Source organism: Caenorhabditis remanei, chromosome IV, assembly GCF_010183535.1.
Source record: "Caenorhabditis remanei strain PX506 chromosome IV, whole genome shotgun sequence".
NCBI lineage: Eukaryota > Metazoa > Nematoda > Chromadorea > Rhabditida > Rhabditidae > Caenorhabditis > Caenorhabditis remanei.
In genome coordinates, this window is record NC_071331.1 from 18,826,369 (window position 1) to 18,841,806 (window position 15,438).

The window sequence follows — 15,438 nt, forward strand, 5'->3', positions numbered from 1 at the left end:
TGCATTACGAGTACACTCCACAACATTGACAAAACTGAAAATCTGTTTTAAAAACTGATAATTTATTAAATTCCAGCTAGGAAAACAGTAAAACTTGAGGGAGAGAGAACGAATTCGAAGAAAATATTTAATAAATTATTACAAAAAGAGCCAAAAATAGATGCGAAAAAATAGAGAATTTCTTTGAGAAACACAGAAAGAAGGAAAGAAAATTGAGATTTTTGGAGAGATTTCGGAAAGGAAGAGCTGATTTTACATTGGACGGAATTGTTGTGGTGGTCCACGTGGCATCATTGGTGGCATTCCTGGTGGTCCGGCAAGCATTGGTCCGCCAGGGAATGGAGCCATCTGGATGGGAAATGTAATTATGAATGGATAGAAATAAGAGAATTGAGGAATGTTGTGTATTTTTATACTTTTTACTCAAAATCTTATGCGAAAAGATCGAATTTATCATACTTATCAAGGCCCGGCCTTGGAAAATTTTTGAAGGTTCGGTCGGGCTTCGAAAAATTACTTTTTTTCCCAATTTTTTTTGAAATGTTAGAAATTGTTCATCGTAAATGTGACCAGTTCTGATGATTTCTCTGAATTTCTTCTAATTCTGAATGATAGTCGAAAATTTCACTTTTTCGCGAAAACACTTCAAAAATTTACAAAAAACCGAAATTCGGCGCGAAAACACCCGGGCCGGGCCTTGAAAAGTAAGGAATTTATTGAAAACTAGCCAAAAATATTCATTTTCTCTACACTTACCCCCGGTGCACCCGGAAATCCAACAGGCGGTCCTGGGAATGGGCGTGGTGCCATCAAAGGCATTCCCGGTGGTCCTCCCATCATCGGATGATGTCCGACAGGCGGTATCGGAGCCATTCCCATTGTTGTACGAGGTACCGCTCCTTGCATCTAAAAATAGAAAAGTTAGCGTGGAAAATGGAAGAAAATTAGCGATTTAGAGGTAAAAACTGATCAAAAAGCTGAAAACTAACTCGATTTGTAGCAAACGCCCTCGCAGTCTGATCGACGAGCTTTTGTGCTTGATCTTCCATCCATTTCTGAAATAATCGATTAATATATAATTTCTAGCGTTAATTCGCCAACCTGATAGAACATTCTGACATTATCCTTGTGCTTTCTTCCGCCATTGTGCGTTTTTCGGACAGACGGTGAGTCGTGTGTCAAGAATGTATCGCAGTAGTCACAGTAGTACTTTGGCATCGCGGTGGTATGAGCTTTCGGCTGAAAAATGGATAATAGTTGGTGGTTATGAGCGGGAAAAGATGGAAAAAAGAGTAACGGTTACGAAAAATTATTTTTTCGTTTTATCAACGGTTTGGCGATGAGAAGAGATAAGATTAATGAAAACAACGAACTGCAAGCTACTTTGAACGAGCAGGGACACCGAGCATGTGGCCAAAGATTGAACAATATAACATTTCGTTTGAAATCTGTAAATTTGAAAATTTATGAATTTTTATTACATAAGAACATTGCAAACTTATTGATTCTAGAACAATTCTGACATTTCTATAACAAAAAATACAAAAACGGCTTGAATCAGCGAAGCCTGAACCAAATTGATTTTTTCAAGACAAATATCGAACAAGTACCGCTTTCAGCCGGAACATTGAATTTCTGTTGCTTTTTTTTACTCAAAATTGATAAATCAAGTAATTATATTCATTACTCCACTTTAAATTCCGATTAAACAACATTAATCGTTATTTTAACTTATTTATATCTTCACTCTTAAAGAAATCGATAATTCGCCTGAAAACTTGTAGAGATTGGTAAATTAAGTGCGAAGAAAATTTGGAAATACATTATACTACTCGAAAATTACAAATTTTTATAAAATATCATTTTGAAACCTTTTCTAGAACTCTAAAAGTGGCAAAAAGTGTTTAAAAAATAATTAAATACGTATTGTCCTCGAGGAGTACACGCGGTGATGGAAGAGAGGAGAGCTAGGCCGCCGGTCACTTCTTTGCGCGGCTGTTCAAATGTAATTTTCGAGAAAATTCGAGAAAATTTATTTTCAGTTTGAAGGCATTATTCTAGTGTCACGATGTTTTGAAAAGATGGATAAACTGTTGATTTTATTGAAAAAATGTATCAATAATATAATTTGAAAATCAAAACTAATCAAAAATACAATTAAAATTAAGATCCAATTGGAAAAATAACTTCTCTGTCAAAATGTAAAATTCAAAAACATTTGGTTTAAATTGAATTAAAGCCACTTTATTTTTTGCTTTAATTTTGATAAAAACAGCTTAAAACTCAATAAGTGTTAGTGACACAACCATATTTGGAGGTCTCTTGAAACAGTACTGTTAACAGTGGTTAGTTTCAAAATTTCCAGTTTCAACGTAAGGTTAATAAAAAATTGTAAAAAAGTGTTTATTCCATCAACTACAATTTGCACTATATAAAGAAAAATGTTCTCGAGTTTAAAACATGAGCCAACGTTTTTAATAATATATTTTTTCTGTTTCAAAAGAATATTTCTATTTTTTATTTTTGTTTCAATAGAATATTGTGTATTAGAGATAGGCACTTCCCAGGGGTAACGGAGTTTCAGAAATCCAGATGTTTTCAGTTTTTTCAAATATTAAAATATAAAAACCTTTTCGATCTCATGCTTATTTTAATTTTGCTTTTTGAAATGTTTGGTTAATTACATGTTGTTGAAACACATAGACGTGCCTATCTCGATACACAATTTTCCATTGAAACAGAAAAAAAACATTCTATAAAAACATGTTATTGGTTTTAAATTCTATTAAATTTGTATTTTTCATAGACCAGACACTCGAATTGAGCTCTCAATCAGTGGCATAAGTATAAGAACTACAGGAAAAATAAATTAATTTAGAGATGAGTCACAATCAATTACCAAAATGAAACCAACGGATCACAAGTGTTTTCAGTGAAACAGTAAGTACATATATTTTTTCAACTTAGTTATTTGAACTACATCTGAATTCATTTTCATCTTCAAAACGAACTGAAAAAGGTATTTATTGAAAGAAACATATGAAAAATTCTTTTTATCGTCATATCTTGCATTCGATTTAATAAACACTTCTTTTTTCAAATTTTTATTAACGTAACGTTGAAACAGGAAGTTTTGAAACTAACCACTGTTTCAAGAGACCTCAAAATATGGTTGTTTGGACTAACACTCATTGAGTTTTACAATTAGATTAAGATTACTATCTTTCTTTGTTTGATAAATTTACAGTTTCAGAAACTATTTCTTCTCTGAAGCCATCTCTGAAGAATACACTGATGAGCCCTCAATTGCGGTTTCAACAGGAATATGTTATGGTTTCAACTTTCTTCAAAGATATTGATGCTTCGATCTGAAAATGATAGTCTCCCCTTTTCAGAACCAAAAACCTATTGTTGTATCCCGGAAAGAAATAAAGTCCAGGTGATAAAATCTCCCTTTGATTTCTCTCATCACTCCAATACTATTTCTCCATTCTGCTGACCAATTAGTACAATGGTCGCGGTTGCGTCGCGGATCGTTTGAAACGTTTTCTGATCGTCATCACTGTCTTGACTGAAATCCACTCTCAGTTAAAATCTACTCTGGTTTTTTCGAAGTTTTTCATGCTATCAAATCCATCCTTTCCCCTCCTTAAACTTCCACTTGTTGTGCTGAGACGAATATGTGCCAATTGGGTTCCAATCGATTTGTAAGATTTTGAAAAGTATATTCTGAGCTCACAAAAATGTTTTAGGCTTGTATTATCAAATGTCTCAAAGCGAACAATGCTGCGACTTCATTCAGTGATTCCCAGGAAACGATTTAAACTGAAAGTATTGTTTTGGATGAATTCAAGAGCTTTCGTACTTGATGGAACGACGGAGCATGTGATCGATATTCCATTTGAGCAGAGAAATCGAATTAACTGGAAGGATGACATTTATTTTTTGGATTTCATTTTCGAAGACATCAGCATTCGTAATATTATATCGATGTTCGACCAAATGTCTTATGTCTTCAACACAGATATTCATAGCATAAGCATGAATGCTAACCAGTGCTCTGGAAAAGTATCGAGAATACTGTGCTGGTTGAACTACCGTCAAAAATCAATTGATGATGTAAAAATAGATTTTAACACGCGAGAAGATATTGCTGATATTATTTCACTTTGTCAGACTTTGAATATTAAGAAAAACCTTGATATAGCAAATTTTTTCGAATCTCACAAAGGGAAAAAGCTAAATCCTAAATATGAAATGGATAACTTATGGCTGCATGCCTACAATTTAGACCAGTGGATCACGTTGGATAACATAATGGATTTCGATTGCATTCATATGAATTTGACATCATTCTCATTCACATCATCTGATATGAATAGATATTTGAAAGCATGGATAAATGGATGTAATTTTCGAATGAAGTATCTTTCTTTGGGTCTCAGACCTTTAGATCTCAAGGTACTCACTGATGGAATAGAGGTAGAGGAAGTAAATGCTTCCATTGTGAGAAGTTATAATAGCAAGTGAGTTTCAGTCTAGACTTCAGTTCTGCAGTAATATTCATTTAACTTGCAGAATTCTCCGAGGACCTTGCGTGTTCGAGGATGGAACAAACATACGTAGTAAAGATGGGAGACGAGCAACATTCAAACAAATAACAAATAATGATTATCTCGATTCAAAACGATGTTCCCCGTTCAAAATGATGGTGTGGTTGGAGGATGGTCAATAAGATTCTGTTTTGTACTATTCTTTTCTGAGTTTATAGCATTTCATGTTTCAACTTATAATTAAAAATAACTTGTTTAGTTTTTCTTAAGAATCAAACAGGCCAATACTTTTTGACTATTTGGTTTTTGACTTTTGACATTTTGATTTTCACTTTTCGACTTTATGGCTTCATGACTTTTTTGCTTTCTGACTTCAGCCTGAATTACTTCGTCTTAATGACTTCTAGGCTTTTTGACTATTGGATTTTTGACTTTTTCCCGTTTTACCTCTGATTTTGCAATAAAAATGCCTGAAGAGAACGGACGATATTGAATGCGTCAAGACGTGTTATAGAATATTGATTGTGGTGACCACTGTGGGAAGTTTTCTCAATGCCTTGTCGATCGATTTCTAGATGAACTCGGAATCTAGCAGGAGGTGGATAACGGAAAAAAACAGGGAGATAAACAATTTATTTATTTAAAAACTTCAAGTAGACAATCATTTTGCTAGGAAATAGAAGAGGCGAACATCCGAAATACTTTTGGGGACAACGAGTGAGTGGCAGCAACGGCCGCCTGGGATGAGCTGTTGACCTTGGCGCGGATTGCAAGATCGAGGCTTGGGGAGTACTTGGTGGCAAGATCGCAACCAGCTTCTGTTTTTCCGATCTGAATCAAAACAAGTGTATACAACATTTTTTAGCCTCATATTTACCTTCAATCCGAGTTGAGTAGGAGACGCAGACCGCGAGCGAAAAGAGAGGCGCTTTTCTCGTGCAGGAGGCAGTGTACCTCACAGTCTAGCCAAATTCAACTGTTCTGGCCAAATTCAACTGTTCAAGCCAAATTCAACTGTTCTGTAGAAGATCTTTGAGAGACTGTAACTCGCAAGCAAGCATTTGTACAAAAAAGTTGTCAACTGTGAAAATGAAGCCCTATGTCTGATCTACGGCCCTAGTAGAAATTAACATCTTGGGACAATTATTTTACTCGTTATGAACTCATAAAAACTACCAAGTTTGACAGAGCATCACGACGGCACTAATTGTCAGAAAGAGCCAATTTTTGAGGAATATGTAGATCAGGTGTATAGTTTCACTTTTTTAGTTGGTGACTTTTTTCTACAGACGCTTACTAGCGAGTTACAATCTAAAACAGTCGACTAACATGGAATGTACTTTGATTGCCCCCCCCCCCTAAAGTACCGATTTTTTTTTGCTCATTCGATGAGTTTTGCGAAGAATATATGAGCCATAACGGGTTTTCCTGTGACGTGACCTGGTTTTTGAGAAATTGAGATTTTTCGAAAAAAAAGTTTTTTTTCGAAATTTTAAAAAAATCATATTTTTTCTCTGTCTAGAAGTGTTATTGAAAAAAAGGTTTATGACATAAATGTAGCAAATTTCAAGTGCTTTAAGAATAAAAATTGAATTTGTTCAAAAAAAATTTTTTTGAGTGTGAAATTTTCCAAAAACTGACACCAACTCAAATTTTCGAAAATTTCAAACCGTTCTAAAAAAATTTAACGGGATTATTCATTTTTTTCCCGTTGAGGGTAAAAAGTGCAAAAGATGTACATTATTGTTATGCAAAAAAATTAGGGGGGTACCCCCCATTTACGAGAGAAATTTCTATTTGAATGCTTTTTTCAGTATACAAAAAGGGTCTGTAAGATAAGAGGTCAGAATTCTAGCAAGACATATATTTTAAGAAAACATAAAAGAAATTTTGTATTTTGATGATGCATTGTTGATTTTCTAAAGATTATCGTGCCGTCTAGTCAACTTTCCTTTTCACAAAATTTCATCAAAAATCATTAATTTTCAATGTTTTGAAACTTCAAACACTCATAACTTCTTCAAAACTGTGAGCAAAGAGTTGAAACTTCGGGAAAAAGTTTTTAAACGTGTTCTTGTTTGAAAAAAATAGTTTTGGTCTGTTTTTTGGACAAAATTTTTTTTTCGATTTTTCATAAGGGGGGACCACATGAAATTTCGGTTAGAAATGGGAAAAAATTTTTTTTCCTAAAACGACACTAAAATGTTTTCAAAAGATAATTTAAGCTTCATAGCAACAGAAAACCGTCTTGGGTCGTTTTAGGAAAAAATTTTTTCCCATTTCTAACCGAAATTTCATGTGGTCCCCCCTTATGAAAAATCGAAAAAAAAATTTTGTCCAAAAAACAGACCAAAACTATTTTTTTCAAACAAGAACACGTTTAAAAACTTTTTCCCGAAGTTTCAACTCTTTGCTCACAGTTTTGAAGAAGTTATGAGTGTTTGAAGTTTCAAAACATTGAAAATTAATGATTTTTGATGAAATTTTGTGAAAAGGAAAGTTGACTAGACGGCACGATAATCTTTAGAAAATCAACAATGCATCATCAAAATACAAAATTTCTTTTATGTTTTCTTAAAATATATGTCTTGCTAGAATTCTGACCTCTTATCTTACAGACCCTTTTTGTATACTGAAAAAAGCATTCAAATAGAAATTTCTCTCGTAAATGGGGGGTACCCCCCTAATTTTTTTGCATAACAATAATGTACATCTTTTGCACTTTTTACCCTCAACGGGAAAAAAATGAATAATCCCGTTAAATTTTTTTAGAACGGTTTGAAATTTTCGAAAATTTGAGTTGGTGTCAGTTTTTGGAAAATTTCACACTCAAAAAAATTTTTTTTGAACAAATTCAATTTTTATTCTTAAAGCACTTGAAATTTGCTACATTTATGTCATAAACCTTTTTTTTCAATAACACTTCTAGACAGAGAAAAAATATGATTTTTTTAAAATTTCGAAAAAAAACTTTTTTTTCGAAAAATCTCAATTTCTCAAAAACCAGGTCACGTCACAGGAAAACCCGTTATGGCTCATATATTCTTCGCAAAACTCATCGAATGAGCAAAAAAAAATCGGTACTTTAGGGGGGGCAATCAAAGTACATTCCATGTTAGTCACAATCTCGTGGAGAGTTAGGAAGATTCGATGGAGGAGTATAACTTTCCAGAGAAGAGAAATACAAGAAAGTTGTCAACTGCAAAAGTAAAGCACTACGTCTAATCTACATACCCTTTAAAAGTTGTCTCTTTCTGACAATCAGGGAAGCCGTGATGCACTGTCAAACTCGGAAGTTTTTAGGAGTTTATAACGAATAAAATACGTGTCGCGAGATGTTAATTTTTACTAGAGCCGTAGATCAAGTATAGGGCTTTATTTTCATAGTTGACAAGTTTTTTGTACAAACGCATACTAGCGAGTTACAGTCTATCACAATAGACAATCTCACAGCATTGCACTGAAATAGGAGGAGGAGCATAACTTTTCAGGGAGGTCTCGTACAAAAATTGTGTCAACTAAAAAGTGAAGTTTTATGCCTGATCTACGTTTTTGTCAAAGTTATGGGTTTTAGAACAAAAAAGAGTTGGCTCTCTGGCATCACTTTCTCTACATACAGTAATATCAGTGGAGAAAGTTGGCACACTTAAAATCATCCTCAATCAATCTGTAGTGGACGAAATCACAAGCTGTAAAAAGTAATAGATTTCCATTGAAATTTCAAACGTTTCCTTCGTTTTATTTTTTTGAGAAATTTTTTTATTCGGCTGAAAAATAGAAAAAAGTTCGAAAAAATGACGTTTTTTCAACTTTTTCAACTGAAATTTGATTTGACCATGAATCTCTGAGGACTGAACGGAATCAACCAATACCGTTATTGCCCATTACATGGATTACTAATTGTTTTATTTTAAGGAAATTTCTAACTTTATGAAGTATTTCAGATATCAGAAAATCTATCTAAAAAAAAAATTCTTTCCAAATTAGACATGTCCTTCAAACACACTATTCTTTCATTTTCAGTTGTCCTTAAGTCGTGTTCTGAATATCATTTGAGATTTTTATGAAAATTATAGTTCAGGTCTTCTCCTATCTTATTCTTTTTTTACCGTTTCGAAATTCGTTGTCTACTCGTTGTACGAGACATTTTTCCAAAATTTTTCATTTCAGATTAATTTTAGTGCAGACGCGATCCCTCAGCATGCGTTAGAGATTTTGAGGACTTTTCTCGTGAAAACGCTTGCGCATTTCGCGTGTGGGAGACTGTGGCTGTTCAAATGGAATTTTCGAGAAAATTAGAGAAAAAGATATTAATTTAGATGGCTTTTTTTACTATTATGATGTTTTGAAATAATGGATTTATTGAAAAATGTATCGAAAATATTTTTTGAAAATCAAAACTAATCAAAAATACAATTAAAATTAAGATCCAAGTGCAAAAATAACTTCTCTGTCCCAAATGTAAAATTCAAAAACATTTGGTTTAAATTGAATTGAAGCCACTTTATTTTTCGCTTTAATTTTGATAAAAACAGCTTCGAACTCAAAAAGTGTTAGTCCAAACAACCATATTTGGAGGTCTCTTGAAACAGTACTGTTAACAGTGATTAGTTTCAAAATTTCCTGTTTCAACGTAACGTTAATAAAAAATTGTAAAAAAGTGTTTATTCCATCAACTACAATTTGCACTATATAAAGAAAAATGTTCTCGAGTTTAAAACCATGAGCCAACGTTTTTTAATAACATATTTTATTTTGTTTCAATAGAATATTTCTATTTTTTATTTTTGTTTCAATAGAAAATTGTGTATGATAGGCACTTCCCAGCGGTAACGGAGTTTCAGAAATCCAGATGTTTTCAGAATTTTTTCCAATATTAAAATATAACAACTTTTCGATCTCATGCTTATTTTAATTTTGCTTTTTGACTTGTTTGGTTAATTTCATGTTGTTGAAACACAAAGACGTGTATCTCGATACACAATTTTCCATTGAAGCAGAAAAAAACATGTTATAAAAACATGTTATTGGTTTTAAATTCTATTAAATTTATATTTTTCATAGACCAGCCACTCGAATTGAGCTCTCAATCAGTGGCATAAGTATAAGAACTACAGGAAAAATAAATTAATTTAGAGATGAGTCACAATCAATTACCAAAATGAAACCAACGGATCACAAGTGTTTTCAGTGAAACAGTAAGAATATATATTTTTAAAACTTTGTTATATGTGCTTTATCTGAATTCATTTGCATCTTCAAAACGATCTGAAAGAAACATATGAAAAAATGCTTTTTATCGTCATATTTTGGGATCGATTTAATAAGCACTTCTTTGTTCTAAATTTTATTAAAGTTCCGTTGAAACAGGAAGTTTTGAAACTAACCACTGTTTCAAGAGACCTCAAAATATGGTTGTTTGGACTAACACTCATTGAGTTTTACAATTAGATTAAGATTACTATCTTTCTTTGTTTGATAAATTTACAGTTTCAGAAACTATTTCTTCTCTGAAGCCATCGCTGAAGAATACACTGATGAGTCCTCAATTGCGGTTTCAACAGGAATATGTTATGGTTTCAACTTTCTTCAAAGATATTGATGCTTCGATCTGAAAATGATAGTCTCCCCTTTTCAGAACCAAAAACCTATTGTTGTATCCCGGAAAGAAATAAAGTCCAGGTGATAAAATCTCCCTTTGATTTCTCTCATCACTCCAATACTATTTCTCCATTCTGCTGACCAATTAGTACAATGGAGATGAAACAGGTGATAACTCAAAACGTACAATGATTTCAAATTGTTTATTGCCAGAATTTCGGATCAGAAGTAGACGACGTCTAGTATTCAGATTCGTATAGATGACGTGCAGTTGGAGTTGAAAATACTGTTTCAAAAACATCATTAAAATGTTGAGAGAGGTGTTGTTTTATTGTTTTATTGTCATAAAAAAAACAATTGACAAGAATCGAGAAACTGGCGGGTGCGTATAGTTTTTTGTATTGTTTCAAAGTCTATTCATTTTGTTTCTTGTTTCATTTCTTCCAATGGATTCACTAGAGACATTTTGTTTCAGAATTTTTTTGAATATGTAAGATTCGGTCAGTTTGATTGATTCCCGTCAAGTGTTATAATTCACAAAAATATTTCTGTTTCAGAAATATTTCTCATTTTTCTCAGGTTTTTAACAAGTATTCCACCTCACAAATTTCATTTTTCAAAATATGGTTCAAATTGGCAAACTCAGTTCCTCATGACAAGCAAATCGTATTGCTTTAACACAAAACTGAAAGAACACTCTTTCAGAAGATTTCCTTGAAATTAATTGTTGTCTGACAAACGATAACACCCCGTGTTTAACTTCAACTAACTTATTAGCAAAATTAGAATATTTTTTACAAGTTTCGTAGTTTTTCTAGTGTACCGTCTATATTTTTTCAGCTGAATTTTTAAACAAAACCGCAATATGCTCCGCAAATATTAGCTAAACACAGTTCTTACAACTGCGCCCCACCGAAACACCCTTGAATTATTCTGGATTTCAGTTTAATTATAATTTACAATCCATTTCTGTTTGAATTTATTTTGAACTTATTACTGCTTTCAGTTTTTTAAATTATTAATTCAGTGCCTTCTGATAAGCTTACCATAAATTAGTATTACTTCACTGCGGATATTCTATAATTGCCATCGTGCTGAAGTTTATATAAAATCTTTCTGTTTCAAACTTTCTGGGAATATAATCATTGGATCACATCACTTGGTTCTTCTTTTTTCTTTCAGAATGTGTTCTGTTTCAAAACGTTTCCTTGTTCCAAAAATGTCTTAAAGTACGGTAATGGTACTATTTGTAGTTTTATAAAATTCTTCCTTTACCAATAAAAACTGTTTCTGATTTTATAAAATTTTCGAATCCATATTGCTTCAAGGGACAAAAACTGCAACCTTCTCGATTTTGGATTTTCAAAAAAAAAACCTGCTCTTCTTTCCAAAACTGACTTCTCCAGATGAAAACACCTGATTCTAGTCTCTATTTTTTACAAAAATACTATACAATTTTTCAGAAAAAAGCAAAACCGACTCTTTTCTATTTTTAGCTTTACTCCATTTCTCGTTCTTTATCCAAAATAAATGGAAAGTGAATGTCACGTAGTAGGAACTAGATATAGAAAATAGTTCCTATTTCTGATATCACCTGGAGACATATTGAAAGAAAATGGGAAGCAATAGAATATTTATAATGGAAACTACAGGGGAGAGAGGTAAAAATAGAATAGAGAAGATAGAATTACCCGTCAACAATTGAAAGTGCCTAGGCTTGAATTGTCTTGAGTGAAACTTGAAACAGAAACAGAAAAAATGTAATTGTAAGTGATAACAGAATTACAAAAATACAGTGTTGCGAAAACAAATAAAATGTAACAAAATATAGTAACTCTGGAGAACGATAAAAACTGAATGAAAATTATTGAAATGTGGTTCAGAAGTCAAAAATTCTCTGTTTCTAATCAATGCTTTGTATTTATGCAGGAGGATTTAAGTTGATTCATACGTACTATAGACAGTAAAAGTACTGAAGACGAGTTCAGAAACATATTAGCCAGATTCCGATTCAATTTGAAATTGCTCTGTTTTGAATGAAATGGAGGAAACCCACGAAAATCGACGAAAGTGTGAACGGATAAATGCAAATTCGCTGCGCAATTTTCAAACCGTAGTTGTTTTTCTCGATTGAAAGGGTATCTCCGATTTTCGTGGAATCCCGAAACGGAATTGATAGAAGACGTATTTTTATTTCTATATTGAACCTGTACAGGCTCGAATCAATTTCGTGGTCGGAAAAATTTTACAAAAATAACTGTTTCAAAGTTTCGAGAATTACTCAAAAACAATTGAAATGTGATAAAATTTCTGGAGAACGATAATAATAACAAAGTGATTTTTTCTCAAGTAATTTGAAGTGTATCTGAAATTTAAAATTTTCTGTTTCTGGTAGTGATATAAAGAGATTTTCATAGCCCGTTTCCTGTTTGGTCTTCATTAAACATACTAACAGTGTAAGCCAACAAATAAAATATCTTTACTAATAATATTCAGCAGATCCGTTTGTCTGTCCGTTTGTCGCCGACTCTACCGCCTTCTGTACAGAACCGTTTTCAATGAAATTTACACAGATCGATTGGAAATTTGTCCCGGATGATGCCCGTCTATTTTTTTAGTTAAAATAGTTCTAAATTAGGACACTACGTGAGAAAAAGTGGTTTTCAAGCCTTTCAGTGGCTTTCATTTCCGAAATAGGGAAATAGGAGTTCACGGGAAAAATAGTTATAGAACTTTTTCATTCTTCAAATGAATTCATTTCTTCAAATTGTCAGGAAAAATGCGCGGGTTTCAAACAATTTTTTTGATTCTATTCCAGGTTAGATATCCTTTTAAAACTCGAACGCTCCATGAAACACTAAGACGTCCCTTAAAACACTTAAACGCCCTGTCATGCCCTAAATTTTTTCCGAAAGTTAAGACGTCCTTTCAAGTGTTCAAACGTCCCAAAAAACATTTAGTCGTCCCAAAAAACGTTTAAAAGTTCCATAAAATGTTTAGACGTGGTTTCCTTAAAACATAGACACCAGAGCTGTGCGGAATTCCTTCCTTCGACTTCCTTCTTCCTTCTTCCGGGTTTTTTTCAACGTTTTTATTCCTTCTTCCTTCTTCCCTTTTGAAAAATTTACTTCCTTCTTCCTTCTTCCTTCTTCCCTTTTCAAAAATTTTACTTCCGCACAGCTCTGATAGACACACTGATGCTTGCTTGCATTTTTTTTCCATAACTTTAAGCTAGATGCTGGATGTCTCTGTGTTAAGGAATCCACTACTTCCCGGGTGCTGAGCCATTATCATGTCAAGATTCAAGGACGTTTTTGTTTTTAGGCAATCACTACTTCCAGGTGTCACAGCAAGCTCTTGGTTTTGAAAGTTCAAGGGACGTCCAAATATTTTTTGAACGACTAATTGGTTAAATAAAATTTTGGGATTTCAAGGAACATCTAAACGGTTTTGGGACGTCTAAACATTTCTGAGCATTTTTGGGACCCCAAAGAACGTTTAAATGTTTTGAGGGACGTCTAAGTGTTTTAAAGAACGTTTAAGTGTTTTAAGGGACGTTCGAGTTTTCAAAGGACATCTAAACTGGAACAGAATCTCTTTATGGACACCCTTTCAAAGTTGGACATTTTTAACTGAAAAACGGTCAAAGTTGTTCGATTTATGGTCATTACTGTACTCCATTTTTACCGGCTGTCTAACTTTCACACTTAGAAATATGTAGAATAGCTTTGAAGTCTTTTAGAGAAAAAAAATCAGAAAGCAGAACAGTTCAGATCAAACCAGACTGAAGAGAAGATTTCCGTGTATATGAGAAACAATCTTGAAAGATTTTGGGGAGGGAGGCGGCATCGCTGCCGATCAGTCAAAAACTTAAAAGTAGTACTTTAGGTTAATTTTTTAAAGATGTGAATAGGAAAATTTCCAAATTTCTAAGCTTCAGTAAAAGAGTTGGTAAGGATTTCTCAATCTGAAGCCGAAAAAGTCATTTGCTGTGTTTAGTACAATTCATTCTGAGACTTCGGATGTCTCCATCATTAAAGAAGTTGCAACAGTCAGAAGCTTAATAGAAATAAATTGAATGAAAAAAACATTACTCAAAAAGTGGTGGTGATTTGTGAATAAGTAACTTTGTCGTTGATCAGTTACCATCAAAAGGTAATAATTTCTAGGATGAGGATTTGTTGAAACATGGTCTCAGTCTGACATATTCAGAGAAGGGAGACAGCATTGTCGCCGAAGTTTGACATTAATATTTGAAAGATGACTCGCCTCTTGAGGAGGGAGAAAGGAGAGTTAAAAGTTCCTGTTCTTTTGAAATAGTATGTTAGAAAAAGCAGAAAAAATGAATACAGTTTCGATTATTGAATTGAAAACTGCTCATATTGAAATCCATTTTTCCTCAGGATAGAAAAGTCACCGAGAAAATTTGTCGAAATCGTATCAGAAATGAAGAGATGTTTTAATTGTTCTCTACCGGAACGGGCTGTTTAGCTAACAAAAACTACCGACAAGTGAAGAAAATTAATACGATCCAGGAGAAGGAGAAAATTCTAATACCTCGATAGTTTGAACCATTTAAGAAGCGCCGCAGGCGCTGTAACACCCAGAAGGGTGGTGTAGAGAAGGAGGTTGAGCAGCCGTTAGGCTGCGTTAACCGACTGGTATATTCTGTTTCAAATCAAATTTAAATCTCGTCTGTTTCAAATTTCTATATTCGAACCAGTCGCAACCATGTTAAATGCAGATTTTAAGAATCTCAGTTTCACACATAACCAAAGTCATAACCAATGTGGATTTTAACTATTGTTTCAGTTGATTTTGAAAAATTTTTGAAAAATTTCTAGTTCTCAATAATCGTAAAGTTTCTGATAGTTGATGATAAAATTATTTCACAGAATGATTGAAATTAAAAAAAAAAGTCTACTGTTTCAGTGTGTGCCTTTACAAGTCTGTTAGTCTTATTCCAGTCACTTCACCTATGTTTTGAAAACGTCTCATAATTCATCTGGATCAAAAAGTTTGCTGAATTGTCTTACAACGCCTCAAAGCTACAAATCCACTTATCTTATATATTTTTCAAATTGAAACCAGGGCAGGGGCAGACTGAAAAATTCTCTTATAAAACTGGCAAAACTTTTCCTACCAAACCTGCAAATTTTCAGCCAGGAAAGTCCTGAATTGTTTCTTTTTCTTTATTTCAAAAATCAGCCTTCTTTCTCTTCTTTTCTGCAAAATATTGACCAATCTGATCTCTCAATGATCCCCTTTTCAGCACAGCACTTGT

General features: G+C 33.2%; 2 protein-coding genes across 2 annotated transcripts; one reads left to right on the forward strand and one right to left on the reverse strand.

Moving 5' to 3' along the window:
• Positions 1–252: 252 nt before the first annotated feature.
• GCK72_015181 (uncharacterized protein) lies at positions 253–1,218 on the reverse strand (the record flags this gene model as incomplete). Its single annotated transcript, XM_003097320.2, has 4 exons — positions 253–348; positions 757–906; positions 990–1,055; positions 1,102–1,218. The coding sequence occupies 4 exons, from the start codon at positions 1,216–1,218 to the stop codon at positions 253–255; spliced, it is 429 nt and encodes a 142-aa protein (XP_003097368.1).
• Positions 1,219–3,621: 2,403 nt separating this feature from the next.
• GCK72_015182 (uncharacterized protein) lies at positions 3,622–4,735 on the forward strand (the record flags this gene model as incomplete). Its single annotated transcript, XM_053730679.1, has 3 exons — positions 3,622–3,707; positions 3,753–4,526; positions 4,579–4,735. 3 exons carry the CDS (start codon positions 3,622–3,624, stop codon positions 4,733–4,735), a joined length of 1,017 nt encoding a protein of 338 aa, XP_053585451.1.
• Positions 4,736–15,438: the final 10,703 nt, after the last annotated feature.